General features: G+C 45.7%; 1 protein-coding gene across 1 annotated transcript; it reads right to left on the minus strand.

Annotated features, from left to right (window-relative positions):
* Nucleotides 1–1944: 1944 nt before the first annotated feature.
* On the minus strand, nt 1945–14731 carry LOC104549743 (D-beta-hydroxybutyrate dehydrogenase, mitochondrial). Its single transcript, XM_061990626.1, has 4 exons — nt 14404–14731; nt 8433–8585; nt 5375–5505; nt 1945–2685 (listed from the first exon to the last, which is right to left on the minus strand). The coding sequence occupies exons 1-4, from the start codon at nt 14729–14731 to the stop codon at nt 2338–2340; spliced, it is 960 nt and encodes a 319-aa protein (XP_061846610.1). The 3' UTR covers nt 1945–2337.
* Between the last annotated feature and the right edge of the window lie 359 nt (nt 14732–15090).

Raw genomic sequence — 15090 nt, forward strand, 5'->3', positions numbered from 1 at the left:
GGCAGGACATCAGCTGAAGAGCCAACAGCTCTGAGAGCCCTCGGAGTTTATCACTGACTTGGTTAGCTGCTCACTAGAAGCTTCTGTTACTAGTCCCACAGCTTCTGTACCCTATGAAACCTGAGGAGGAGGGAATGCTGCACCTCTTCCATCGTCGTTTCCTGTGAAGATCTCTTTCCTGTTAAGCCCAGGGATTCCAATATCATTCCTGCTACTGTTTTGGGTGGTTTTTTTTAAAGTTGGCTTGTGTAACAGTTTCTCTGAGCCCATATAACTCAGTGGGAGGATTCCAGATGACTTTCAGTGGGAGTGCATCAGGCCTGTTAGTAACTCGAGCTCTGACTCTCTCTTTATTAGTTCTTTATATGCAAATTGTAATATTAAAAAGCTGAGGGGGAAGATGAAAGATATTTTGATGGTTATTTTTCAGTTAGCTTCCATGCTGCCAGTTAGACAGCAATGAAAATACAAACTGCCGTGCTTTGTCCCTTCTGTTCTCATCCAGCCTCTCGCTGTATCCCACGTGAGATACTACACACTGCAAGTTCTTAAAGACCAAGGAATAAATGTTCTGGAATGTTGCTCATCTGATGTTACATGAGGCTACTGAAATATCAGTCCCATGCTTCCCCACCTACCCAGTAAATAAAGGAGGAATATTCAGTTGGAAGTATTTCATGGGAGGCAGCTCTTCTGGTTGTGTTGGCTCTCAGCAACAACTTAGTGCTGTAGCTTGTAGAAATGCAGATAGAAGGGAGACCATGTAATGGAAAGCAAGGTTGTCTCTGAGGCAGAGACAAGCACATGTTTGCTGGGCCCGATGGATAAACATCTGGGTTTCAAAGCTGCTTGTTGAGTTCAGTGCTACTTACTGTAAGGAAGGGTAATCTGCACAAAGAACAGCTAAGGGCGTGAAAGCAACTCTTCCAAAGCAACGGAAGGCTCCTGAAATCCCTGAGGTCAAGCAGGGGGAATTCCTAGACAAGAAATCAATTGGTTCAGCTGGAATAAGCCTTGTTCCTATTCCCTTGCTTGACCTTGCTCAGTTGTGGTTAAATGAGGAGAGTGGATGATCGTCATCTGATAATCTTGCTGTTGATGGGCAACAGGTGGGAGGCCTGGTTTGTCCTCTTACCACTGCCAGCTCCAGGAATGGGCCCAGCATTTGGGAAGGGAAAGAAAGATGTTGCACAGTCTGAAAAAGGTATAGTAACTTGGCTGTTCTACTGCTGAGTGCCTCGGGAGGGGACCTGCAATAGTCAGTCTGTTTGCTCATTTCGCCTGTGTTTCTGACTCAGGCTGCCCAGTTACCCACCACAAGAGAAGGTAACTTTTGTCCATAATTAATTAAATATTTCCAAGGTATAGGATGCAATGTCTCGTTCAGACCAAAAACTAGGTCAACTTAGAGCAGAGTCTATGGTTTATGGGAGAGGCTAACGCTCCACGTCCTGCCTTGTGTATGCCAGTGGCAGCACTGTTGATCTCAGCTCTTCTGGGATAGTTTGGCCCCAGAGTTCTTGGATTTTGTGCCATGCCACAACCAAGCAACATTTAAAACTGCAAGTATAAACCAGGAATCTTTTCCACAACAGTTAGTAAACTGCTAATGAAGCCACTGGGCTCAATTATCCTCATAGATACGTGTTACTAAAGTTTTTCTGTCCATGTTAAGAGATTTTTTTTTGTCAGATGTTATTCCCTACAGTAGCAGCAAAAACAGTGCTCCAGGCTGAATATGTTCTTTCTAAACTACAGGTTGCTACTGCATAGTGATGTCTGTCACCTTGATGTTTAGCTCTTTGACTACCCTTTAGGTTAACCCACTGATTAATACAGACATTAGATAAAACAGTTTATTTAGGATTAGTAACATATTCCATTTACAAATGAGTATTTCATTTTCCATAGTCTAAAATGGCTTTTTAAACCGATTTATCCAGAATACCTGAAAAAGGGCTGAATTGTAGTTAGTCAAGACACTGTTTCCATATTCCAACCTTATTGTTTGACTCTTCCTAACTTGCTACAGCCATTTATTTCCATTCAAAGTACTGCAAAGTCTATTGCTCATTTCTAACTCTTCCATTAACCTCTTCTCATCACCCCTAATAAAGTACTACTCAGGTTCCTACAATTAAGGTCGGTCAAATAAAGTTTTCCTCTCTGCTGTAACGATTTCAAGTGTGCAGTTGGCCTGTGGGATATGTTCCATTTAGTCTCTGTGGTGTCTCCTAATGTGGCAGCCCGGTGTTTCTGGGGGCATTACACTGAGCCCTGGCTTTCAGAGTTTAAAAAGCCTGCCCAGCTTGAGTCACTCAACAGTCCTGACATAGGCTATGCAAGTTTCACTTTACTCAGTGCATAAGACAAAACAGAATCCATCACAACGGTTGGGAATAAAGCACACACAAACACCAGTGCCTTCTCCTTCAGCTTCGCTACCATGTAACGTGCCTTGGGAGCAGGAGATGTTAAAGCATCTACCATAACATCTACAACCTCATTGCCATTGGTGCTTCCTTCGCTGAGGATGCTGTTGAAAAAATTTGCTCTCTCTTGAACATACTCCTTATTATAGGCTGCTTTTTCCTCTTCACTGAGTTCATTCCAGATCTCCTCGGCACTGACTGGTGGCTGGATTTTTGTAGAGCGTGCATAATTTCCTGGCTGAATAATAGAGACCTAAAAGCAAGATGTGAAACTTACCAAGATGCAATCAGTCATTCTGAATTCAATCAAATACAGGAGTCAGTAAAACAGATCAAAAGCCTTCTGCAGACAGATTTCTTCCAGAAAATGCTGCTGTGTTGAAATGTTAACCTTGCAAACTTGACTGAAATCAAATCTATTCCCGTGAAACGTGTTCAGATTGCAGAGGTGCTTTATTCTGTCTTCTCATGTTAATGTTCTCGTTTTGACTACTTGGCATACCTTCACAGAATGCAGGAGTGCATCTTTGATTTTTATAGAATGCTTAATGGTATAAATGTTTTGACAATACTGAGACAAAGCATTTCAATATGACTTTGATGTCTCCAAAGTGGAATACTCTGAATTTTTCACTCAGTGGCAAATCTTGCAATTGGTAATTTTTTGCCCCAATTTGGAACAAAAGGAAGATGTCAAAATCAGAAAGCCCTGGGGAAATAAGTGCTGTTTTCCCCAAGCAGGTGTAATTAAAAGGAAAATAGATGTTGTCAGCCAGGAATCCCGGTCTAACTCTCGCTGAAGTCACTAGCAAATTTCTGTAGATCTCTCTTCACAGAGATTTAAATTGAAAGCACACAAATCCTTTGCTGCTCCACCAGTTTTCTTTGTGTGTGGTGTTGCTGCTGTTGTGCAAACTCAGGCTGCTGGGGAATTTCAGAGCAGGCTGAGCACTCACTGTGCCCTTCCTTAGTTAACAGTAGGCTTGTTACAACCATTTGTAGATATGCAACATTAACAACTCCATGGCACTAAACTGACGTGATTTCTAAAGGCTCAACACGAGGTGCTGGGCTGCCTAAGGAACTCAGGGATCTGGCAAGCATTCTCTGGAAGATCTGTGGTAATGTAAAACCTTAATGTCACCAATCTGCCACCCAGCCCATCTACCAGAGGCTACCACTTGCCTGTTGGCACTGGCTGCACTGCTCGGCCTGCGGAGCAGAGGGGTTGAGGCAGGAAGGGATGTGGGTAAGCTCCAGCAGAGAGACAGCACGCATCTTGTGCTGCCTCAGGTGGGTTTGTCACAGGACATCTTCTGGAGCCCTCCCTTTGGGTGCTGTCTTCAAAAGTGTTTAGTATTAGCCAAACTAATGCCAATGGTAAACTTCCTGCATTAATTTTACAGAAAGGAAGTTTGGAAACTTTGTGCTTTGGAGTTTTTTTGGAGTTGGCTAGGAGAGATGATGCTTTTTCCCCCCTTCTTTGATTTTCTGCAGCCTTCTTTCTAAAAGAGCACACATACTTTGTTTCCTGTGGGCAGCCAGCTTGCCTGGCTAGAGTTCAGTGGGACAGAGCCATAGCTCCATCTGTTCCTTGCGATCTCTGAGCGACTTTCTCTTGAAAGGACAAAGGGAATGACGGAGCAGGGGAGCAGAGCACAGCACAGGGAAGAGGGACCATGTACTCTGCAGGGCAGATTCTGAGGCAGAGGCCAGCCAATGAGAAACAGAAAAATAACTGTCATAGATATTCTGGAACTGTTTGTCAGCCTGGCTCACTGTAACGTGAACAGTAGTGGGAACAGTAGAAATCCCAAAATGACCAGAGTAGCTAACCTGTTCAACTAAGCTCTTCCATGCATTTGAGATTATCCTCAGCTAATCAGTTCCAATCCTCATCGTGCTGTGTGGTATTAGGATGTGTAAAATCATTTGTATTTTATAGCACTTTATATTTATCCGAGAGGGGTAGTTAACAGATGTATAGCTGTAATTTCTTCCAACACAAAAGGAACAGTGATGTAAATCTGTGTCCATGAAGAGTACACCAATGAAAGTCCTCTAGGGAAGACTTCTAGTCTTTGAGAAGAGTGTTTTAGCAGTGGAGTGTCTCCAAGAAAAAAAGCCTAGTGAAGCTACTTAGTGATCTGAGCTTCAGGTTTGACTATCAGTGTTGCTTAGACAGGGCACTAAGAGCACTCTTAGAGCCTCTTAGCTTAAGACAATAAAAACATAACTACTCAGCACAATACTATCTCTTGTACTGTAGCTATTCCCACAAAAAGAGAAAGCTTTTAAGCACTGATACTGTGAGAGAAAGAGCCACTCAGGTAGGTGCCAAGCCTTCCTTCTTGCTGCACAGCACTCAACATCTGGGCTCTTTGTACCTGCAGCCACCCCAGAAAACGTTCCAGTGACTCGTTACTGTTAGGAGCTCTTCACAGAGCATGGCACTGCTCACATGGCCTTGTCTCAGAAAGTCTCTCCACTGTAGAGCATACAGAGAAAGGGTGGAGGCTGCAGCACTGGCACAGAGAGAAGATGTGCCAACCCACAGCTGCTCAGGACTGTAAACATCACCCAGACATGTTGTTCTCAGTGACTTCCACCTGACTGATCAGCCACAGAGAAACCACCTCATAGGAAGCTGCACCCATGGATTCAGCTCTGATCTTTATCTTTGTCATTTGGACGCATGGAGCTTACTTTGCACAAGATTAGATAATGTTTTGCATGTTCTTGTTCCCTTGGCCAGAACTTCCACCCCCACACTGTTGTCTGGTGTTCTTTCTGCAAGTTGCTTGTTTCTTTCTGCATAGAGAGATGCATTTCAGATCTGTAGGAAGTTTCAGGAGTGAAACAAGTTCCCTCTTTCTCATATGAAAATGAAAGTTAGCAATAGCAGGGAGTTTCACACCACAGTTACCCATTATGTCACTTACCTGGACACCAAACTTCTTCATTTCCAGTCTTAGAGCATCACTGAATTTTTCAATGGCTGCCTTGGTCATAGAATAAATGCCATTTCCCAGAGTAAAATAAGCAATAATGCTGGACATGAAAACAATACGTCCTGGAAAGAAAGCAGTGCAAATAACATAACTTCACTCTCAGTCTTTAACATACACTTGATTTACCCAAGTCTTCTGGACTGCTAATAAGATGGTAGTTAGCATGATGCTGTTTTAGTGCCAAAGCCAGGCTGTGTAAGTGTGTAGTCCCAGCACAGAAGTGCACTCAGCTCTCTTAAGCAGAGTTTCACACAAAAATCACCTTTCCATCTAGTGACAGATGCTGGACTAGTCAAAGCATTATGCATTCCCAACATGCAGGATGAAAGAGATGGAAACAAAGCAGTCCCTTAAAAACTTTAGACTGAAAAATGGCAATAAAAGGCTGTGCTAGTAACAGGAGAAGGACTGCAGAGGAGAGGGGCAGATGAATTTCCCTGTGATGGCTATATGACTATTAATTCCATTTTTTCTGTGCTAATGATGTCTCTGCACTGAGACCTGGCTTACAGCTGTGCACATAAAATCAAAGACTCTGAAGGGCTGGAAGGGACCTCGAAAGATCATCCAATCTAACCCTCCTGCCAGAGCAGGACCATCTAGAGTAGGTCACACAGGAACTCATCCAGGTGGGGTTTGAATGGAATAATAATCAGACTGTACAGTGATAAGCTTCACCAGAGAAAGGTGACTGGACAAAATGTGTGCAGCCTTCCACTGCCTTGCTCTAATTTCCCTTATCTGTGCTGCTTCTATCCCTTTATATGTCTTGGCTGAGTGCTGACATGTCTTAAAAAGCAGAGATTTCTGGTTTGAGGCACTGGGATGTGGTTCATTTCTATTGTTTACTTGTACACTTCCATCACATAGTCAATACCATAAAGTAAGAAATGTGTGAATGTGGATATATAAACACCAGAGGTGAGAGAGAAAATACCAATACAGGGAACAGAGTTGCACTCCTACTGCTGCCCCAGATGCAGATAACATCTGTGCCCCAGATCTGACCAAATGGTGTAGGCTTGTGGGGTATCAAAAGGGCATCACAGGAATGTAGTGAAATCTGTCATTCTGAATTGGGTTCCCTGCCTTCCTAGCACACAGCATCTGGAGTAAATCTTAAATGCCATAACAGAACAACTCCCAGCTTGCTGACCAAGATGCTACCTTGGCTGCCCTGGCCATCTGGAAAAAGTATGGGGAAATACTGTTTCTGTCAGGGTAGGATGCTTCATTCTAGTCTGGAGGGCAATACCTGCCTTTGCAGGTATTAATTATCTTGAACCTTTTCTTGGAATGAGTGCTCATCCTAAAATGGCAGTCAGCTCCCTCCCTCAGAACATAGCTACTGTGTGGTGGGATGGTAGGATGACCTCTGACTCATTCATTCAGTAGCTAAGTGACTCAGTGCAGGCATCCAGGATGTGGCATTTAACTTTGACTAAGGTAACTGAAAACCAGCTTTCCCAGGGAGAACATTCTAACATCCATAATTCAGGCTTTTCATTTGGACAGGTCACTTGCTGCCCACAAAAACATCAGCTTTATCTGTCCTGGTTATTCCTGCAAGGAAAGAGACGGGAAACCTAGGATTCTTCCTAGAATTGGCCTGGCCTCACTCTCCTACATAGATGGGCCTTGAAGAAGGAGTGTGGGCAAGGCAGCATTGACAGCCAGGAGTGAGATGCAGAGTGCTCCTTTGAGATAAAGTACTATGTATGTGCAGTCATCCAGACCCAAATCTTGTAAAAGATTAAGCATGTGCTTAATATCATGCACACAATTAGTCCTTTTCACTTCCAAGTAACCCCTTTGCAATTCATGAAGTGAGACAAATGCCTCTGGTGGGACAGCATCAGAGCTTTAGCAGTAAGTAGGACGTCACAGGAAACCAAGAAGTAATGGCCATATAACACACTTCTGGGTGTATGCAATAGCACCTTCTTTCACAGAAACACATCCAAGCTTGCAGTATTTAAAGGCTGCTTTTTCTTGAGTCTGAATATCATCACCCAAAGGCAACCAAGCAGAAAGAAGCAGAGTAGACAAAAAGGGGATGCTTTTATCTTAGCAACATCTTGTGTAGAAGTGTCATCTGGGGCTTCCAGATGAAACCTGGCCCTTCCTGTGCTCAATGATGTATGCACATAGAACAGATCTTCACCTTAAAGCGCTTACAACTCAAATAGACAAGCTAATAAGCAAAAAGGGAGGAAGGAAAAGGGTATCTTTGTTTCCCAAAGACAGATAGGGACAAGTAGGGAACAAACTGCAAAGCAGTAGAGACATGCTGTACAGGGCTGTTTGAACTGCTGCTTCTCAGAAGAAGGGATAAAGCCCATGCATGGGGAAGTCATAGAATCACAGAATGGTAGGACTGGAAGGGACCTTTAGAGATCATCTAGTCCACCTCCTCTGCAGAAGCAGGTCCATGCAAATGCATTTATCCCACAGCAGACCCATGGGTCTCTGTACAGTTGTTTCACATACTTGAAGCTTCTTGCAGAAGGTCATAGAGAGGATCCTGCTAAACCTGGAACTAGAAGCTGGATGTCTGCAGTTCACCTCTGTTCACCATCCTTCCTCTCGTGGTTGCCAAAAAGTAAAACAGTAAAGGCTAAATAATAAGCAGGAGTTCATCAGACCTTTGTGTGTTCTGGTTGTCAGTGCTTACAAAGTCTTGCCTGGGCTTAATAAGCTGCTGCAAGCATTTTTTTCTCTCTTGTTTGAGTCAGAACACGGAGATAATTCAGTATTTGTAAATACTGCTCTTTTTTTCCTGTGTATTTTAAAGACAGAACCTTTAAAGGTAGTTTTTCCCCTTACTTCACCCTCTTCAGGATCAAGTTGCTCTTTCAGGCCACACAGGAGGCAGCTGTCATTTCAATTCAATGAGAAACAATTAAGGCTTCTTTTATAGACGCTACATTACCCTAATTATACTAAGCTAATTATTCTACAACTCTAAATAACAGTGGATTAGCATTACCCTTGTATTTCCTTAGAAGGGGAAGAAATGCCAGGGTTGTCCTGATGCTCCCAAGGAGATTCACATCTGCAAATTTCTCATATTTCTCCATCGACAGCCACCCTGTTTCACCAAAGGTTGATATTCCTGCGTTGTTGACCAGCCCCCAGAAACCTACAGGAGAGAAACATCCCAACAAGCATCTTTCACTGCAAAACCATCATCAAGTGACAAAACAACACCAGTACTCTGGATGCTTGGAGACAACTTTATTTTAGTTGTATTACCTTTTTGTCTTTTCTGCTTCTAAGAGCAGGCACGTTGTGTTTAATGAAGGGATGTAATCGTGGCCATTAGCTGGACTATGTAAGTCTCAGTGCTACTTAATAATCACTTTGGAGTCATCTTAGGTTATGAATAACATGCTCTGGGAGGCTATGCCTTACTGCCAATGCAGTGTACCATGATAACTCAGTTACTTTCATCCCACTGTGTGCAATGAACAACTTTGTGAAAGTGATATTAAGCAATCTAAAGGCTAAGGGGTAACATTTTCAAAGCATCTGACTAATTCAGGAGCCTAAGTCTTGGCTCTTTTTCCAGGATTTGAGCTTCAATTCCTTCTGAAAACAAGCCACAGTCAGGAACAGGGGTGCAGCATTGGGTAAAGTAACTAAGTAAGGTCAGTGGCTACAGTAGTTGTGTTTATTTTGCATTCTGGGACACTTCCCTTCCCCACATAACCCCAGGGAAGCCAGGCTGTTGGAAAGGCTTTTCTGTTGTAGAGCACTCACAGGTTGTAGCTGGCATGCTGGCTAAATGCTGATTAAGCCATGCTGACTTGTTCTCGCCTTCAGAGCACGTAGCTGTAGATGGATAGTGAAGCTGTGATTGAAAACATTGCTGTTTCTGTCCTCAGATCCTGTCTGGGAGTATTTCTAGAGTGACCAGCAATGTAACTAAGAAGCAGACAGGGCAGCATGACTTGTACTGAAACAGCTGCGTTTCCAGCCTAGTTCTGCCAGCCGTGACAACTTCACTGATGCTTTTTTGTGGGTTGCTTTGTTTGTTTTTTTTCCTTTCTTGTACATGCCTGAGGCAAATGATTGTTTAGTCATGCCTTCTGCAGGATCTCAAAGCCTAGGTTTCTGGTGAGGCAGAGTGGGTAACAGTGCTTCTTCGTTTCTCTGGACAAAGAGTCTGAGGTAGGTGGGTGATGCCAACCCAGCTGTAGCCTCCCGTGCCCATGATGGCAAAGATATTGTCAGGGAACCTTTGGTTACCCTGGTGAAGGTGCTGCAGGAACCCTTTGGCTGAACTCTTTTTCTTTCTGATCTTCTCTGACAAAGTTAATGCAATCATTTTGTGGTATCTTTGTCCTTCCAAGAACTGCTAATCCAGCATTTCATTAGTGGCAATAATTAAAGCTGAAAATGATTTTGTAAAGCAGACTCCTCTAAGCCTTCCTATCATATATATGTTACTTGTTTTACATCACAAAATTGGTGTTTAAACAGAGCTCTTTCAGTGATGTCTCATTTGCAGGGCAAAATCAGGAGTTTACCACACAGAACTTGGGTAACTTTGCCCTCCAAAGAGAAGAAATCATTATTTAGCAGTGTGTCACCCAGCAGTCCTTGACATTGGACCTCTCTTGTAACTTTAGATACAGACTGACTGCTCTCCTTGTCACACAGCGCTTTCCTGTGTACTCACCTTCCTTCCACTGCCCCAAATGTCAGCAGAGGAAATGGACCCAAAATATGGCCACAGGAATTGGATAGCCTAGAGTTCCTTCTTCCCCCTGCTATTGCCCTGTCATTTCAAGCCTTTCCATCGTTCTGTGGCTTTCTTACTCCTTAAAATGGAATTAGCCCCATGGGCCTGACCTCCTGGTAAAATGCTTTAAGACCAATGGATTAGGGAGTCATCTGTAAAAGCTAATTATCAATATTTTTGTACTTGCACATGATCTGATCTGCAGATGGAATGAGTAGCTGCTCAACCCATCTGTTTCTGCTTAAGGCTGCAGATCTCTGTGCTCGGGTTTATTTCTACATAATCTTAACACAACAAAAACTAAAGCCTGGCATCACTGTAAAAGCTGTTCCCTGATCTTCTTCAGATCTCTGGCTATATCTTTTAATCTTCATCCTCAGGATCCATTTTCCCAACACAGAAATCGGTGAAAAATCTCTTTGACATCGTTCTGCTTTCCAGTTTATTTATTCCCTGCCTGCTGCAGCACAGTCTAACATCCCTCTTCCTAAACCATGCTTGAACTAAGTTCCGTTTTGACAGTCTAAGTATTTTTTCCCTCCCAGATCAAACATGCCAGAGCACAGTATTCTTCCATGACTTCCCTTGCCACAAGCACCTGCTGAGTGGGGCTTCTTGTACTGGCTTGCCTCAGAACCAGGAACATCTTATGCTTTCCCATGCAGGGAACTGAGTCAGTGGAAGAGTGTGACTCTCGTGTCCCAGTGGAGCCCACAACTAGGGGCTTAGGTTTGTCATTGGGACTCTAGGCAAAAAATACAGGCTTTACAGTGTAGAACTGCAGCTTCTTTAGCTTGGGGCTAGGTTTGAAGCAACTCAAATCTACTGAAGAACAAGATTCAGGAGGGACTTGAGCTCTCTGAGCCTTAGTTCAGTGCCAGCTTGTCATCTGGGGAGCCCTCCATTGCAGATTATACACTCTTCAGGGCAGAGACTCTCTTTTTATCTCATATCTAAAACAAGAGTACATGACGCAGACCAGGATCAACAGGCTTAACAGAAGCAGAAACAAGAGCATTCTGGAAGTTTGAAAGGAGGAGAGTAGTGTATAGAGACATAATGCCTGTGAGAAATCATCTGTTTTGATCACCTAATGAAAATATTTAAGATAAAGGACAAAACTTTGGCATATCAGTCAGATTAAGATAACTTGGAGGACACTACATCTGCCAAAAAGCCATACTGGATTGAGGTTTAACTTGGCATCCATAGCCTTTGCACAGTTGCCATTAAACCTGGGGATTGCTGAAGTGGTTTCCTTGTGACTGTTTTTGGAATGATCTGAGAGTGGTGGTGTGACTTGAATTTAGATGTGCAATACGCTGATGTGACGCACTTCAAATGTTTGGTACCTGAGTGAAACTGATTCTAGTAAAACACGGCCAAAAAAGGCAGAGTCAAATAGTAAAAATGGCTAATGGAACTGGGGGGAAAAATCAGTAAAAACTGCAAAAGAAGGTGGCTACACCATTCCCAGAGACAGATGCCTCTTCTCAGTTTCTACAGGGAGCTGATGAACAGAATTATCCTGTTCTGAGGGAGGGAGAGACAGTCAGAGATGGAACTTACAAGCCCAACTGTACTCCTAAGCCAGAAACAGCACACAGAATACTGCCAGGGACTACGTTAAAGGTGGATGTTTTCACAGCTTTTAAGTGAGATAATCTATGATCTACTAGAACCTTTCAGCACAACCCACTGGATTGCTACATCAATCTGAATTGTTTGTGAAAAACCCAAAGCAGGTCTTTAATCTGTCCACTGCTTATTTCAAACAGCCTCCTGGACTCGCCATCTGCTCTTTTTTGTGTCCTCATGACAAATGCCTGACACAGATTTGATTTTCAGTTCGGTCAGTCCTGCTGCAGGCTCAGGATGCAGCTCTCTGGGATCCACCAAGGAAAAGGTCCTAAGGTCTCCCTGGGGAGAGTTCCTTAACTTGGTGGGCCGTGGAGGCACGTGCTCTGCTGCCAACACTTTGGGAACCTTTGGGTAGCGCGTGAGATGTTCCATGCAGTCACTTACTTGAGTTCTCATCTTCTAGATACTTCAGAACATAAATGCAATTACAAGTGGTTCAGAAATCTCTTTCCTGATAAAGAATTGAATTTGAAACAATCTTTGACCCAAATGTCGAAAAATAACCCTTCCTAAAAAAAAAAGGTTAATATGAAAGCTGATCTTGAGCTGGATTGTTCAGTTAAAACTGGTCTAAGAGAATTAAAATGCCAAAGAAAACGTCTATTTTCAGAGGTGCCAAGAAGGAACACTCCTACTGAAGTCTTTTGCTTAAAGACTCTCCATAAGTAGAGTACCCTCACAGTTTCTTTACATTTCAGATCAAAATATTTATGCTCCTATATGTTACAAATTACAAAGAAGACTTGTGGCGTTTATTCCATTAACATCAGATGTTAAAATAACTGCTTCACTCCTTTTTACTTAACACATTTAGGAGGAAGATTGCATGATAATTGGGAGTTTTCCCAAATAGCATATGTGCTGTCTGGATCTAGAAAATTGGGTTTTTTCCTTTCTGCCTTGCCTAAAAAAGCTGCAGCAGAAGAGCTGACCAACAATGGGAAGGTTTCCTTCCTCGGAGGTCTTCAAGACCCGCCTGGACACATTCCTGTGTGACCTGATCTAGGTGAACCTGCTTCTGCAGGGGGGTTAGACTAGATGATCTCTAAAGGTCCCTTCCAACCCTACCATTCTGTGATTCTATAAAATGTGTGCTCATTCTGGGCCTGACCAGCCCTGTGTTTATGGATGTCACGGAGTAACTGGCAGCCCAGGGAAATCACTGTTGCACATCTTGTCTGCACGCTGCATTTCAACCCCAGCTGTGCCCCAGTGTCTTTCCAGGCCCCTCCAGCAAGCCCTGATGTCTCTAGCATGACTTGCCTTTACCTGAAGGCATGTCCACATGCCTGTGAGCAGCAAGGACAGCCAGCAAGTTAGTGAACTGTGAGTGTTGAGTCTACATGACAGCATGAAGAGGACCGCTGTATAAGCTGCCAGAATTACAGGATAAATTATCTGTAACCCAGGTGACCCAGTCCCCATAAGGGCTTTTGTGAGTCATCTGTGTTGTCTCTGCTACTTGGGAAAGAGCTTGTGAGGGGAAGGCTCGGCCCCTTAATCAGATAAGGTCAAGATCAACCATAAATACATGTACTTAATAAGAGTTATCTAGGCTTTTTCTTAATTCATTTCTTGTTTCATCCCCTTCCCAATGTGTTAATGAACCAGGGAGGCAGAGGGCCTTGCATTGCATTGTGATTTCACATGCTTCATTCTCTGCTGATATTCCCCATGTGAGCAAGAACTGTTTTCAGTAATGCTGAGGGAATCTTACTTCTGAGCCCGGGTCAGGCTGCTGTACGCCAAGCATATCGCTCACTGAGCGACTCAGCCTACATGGGAACCTGCACCCTGTCATGTGTGCTGAGGGGATAACCCAGCATTTAAGTTGTCTGCAATTATTCTGCAAGCTAAAGTCTATCCATTCCTATGTGTATGCTCCCTGTAGGGTATATAATTGACAGCTTTCATTTGGAGAGGGACTAGCTTGACAAATCCCAAGTTGTACTGAGCAGCAGTGGGTTGAACATGGCACAGCACCGCCCCCTCTCCATTTCTTTTATTTATTCCCCCTTTCACAAGTCATGCCCAGAAGTACATCACCTTCCCAATGTGTGCACAGTTGTTCTCTGCTTTCCCTGCGGTTTCCTCGTCAGATACCTGGGGAGGGATCCCGGGGATCCCACTCTTGGGGATTTTTCTCTTCTGGTAGAAGGGTGATGCTCACCTGTGGTAAATGGAAGAATGCACCGCTGGCTGCTTCTTTGGATAGACCCCCGTTTGTGTACCGCTTAGCCAAGCCCCAACGCATGTTTTTATATAAAACAGTGATGTTATTACTGGGAGCTGTAACTGCGAGTGGCTCCCGCAGTGACCGCGCTCTAGGTGGCAGCCCAGCTGTGCCCGTCTCGGGTGGCTCCCTGCCAGCAGCCCCTCCGCGCCCAGGGCGAGCCGAGGGGCTGCTTTCGTGGCTCGGTGTCCGCCGGTCCGGCCGTCCCCGCCCGCCCCTCACCCCGCCGAGCCGGCGGCCGGGGAGAGGAGGCGGCCGCCCGCGGGTGTCCGGCAGCCGAGCGCGGGGCTCGCCCCGCCGCCGGTCCCCAGGGCCGCCCGGCGCGTCCCGCCCCCTCACCTCGCTCGGGCAGGTGGCTGAGCACCAGCTCCTTGGCCGCCAGCACGTCGCGGGCGCGGGTGACGTCGAGCCGCAGGACGCGCAGGCGGCCGTCGCCGGCCTCCCGCTGCAGCCGCCGCGCCCCCTCGCCGCCGGGGCAGAGGCAGCCGGCGAAGACGGTGAAGCCGAGGCGGTGGAGGCGGAGCGCCAGCAGATGCCCGAAGCCGCTGTCGCAGCCGGTGATGAGCACAGCCCGGCCGCCCGGTTCCAGCCGCGCCCCGCGCCGCCGCGGCCGCGCTAGCAGCAGGAGGGAGAGGAGGAGGAGGAGGAGAGGTGCCGCTGCCCACATGCTGCCGGCGCCGCGCCGTGTGGGAGGAAGGAAGGCGGCGGCGAGCGCCCGGCCCCCCGCCCGTCATCCCCTCCCCCGGCAGCGGCGGCCCGCAGGCACCGCCCCCGCCAGCGGAGGTGCGGAGCGGGGCTCGGCGGCGGGCCGGCCCCACCGGCTCCCCTCTCGCTCTTTCCACAGCGGAAAGAATAGCGCGGGCTGTAAGCGTCGTGCCGTGGCCTCTCAGCCGATCTCCGCGGTCAGAGGGGAGCTGGGTTGTGCCAAAACGCGGTGCTGGAGTTCCCATGAGCGGTTCGAGCTCTGCGCTGAGCTGGGCTTCACGCAGTGCGCTCACTGCAGGCTCAGCCGTAGGGCATGAAATG

This window comes from Colius striatus, chromosome 2, assembly GCF_028858725.1.
Source record: "Colius striatus isolate bColStr4 chromosome 2, bColStr4.1.hap1, whole genome shotgun sequence".
Classification (NCBI taxonomy): Eukaryota; Metazoa; Chordata; class Aves; order Coliiformes; family Coliidae; genus Colius; species Colius striatus.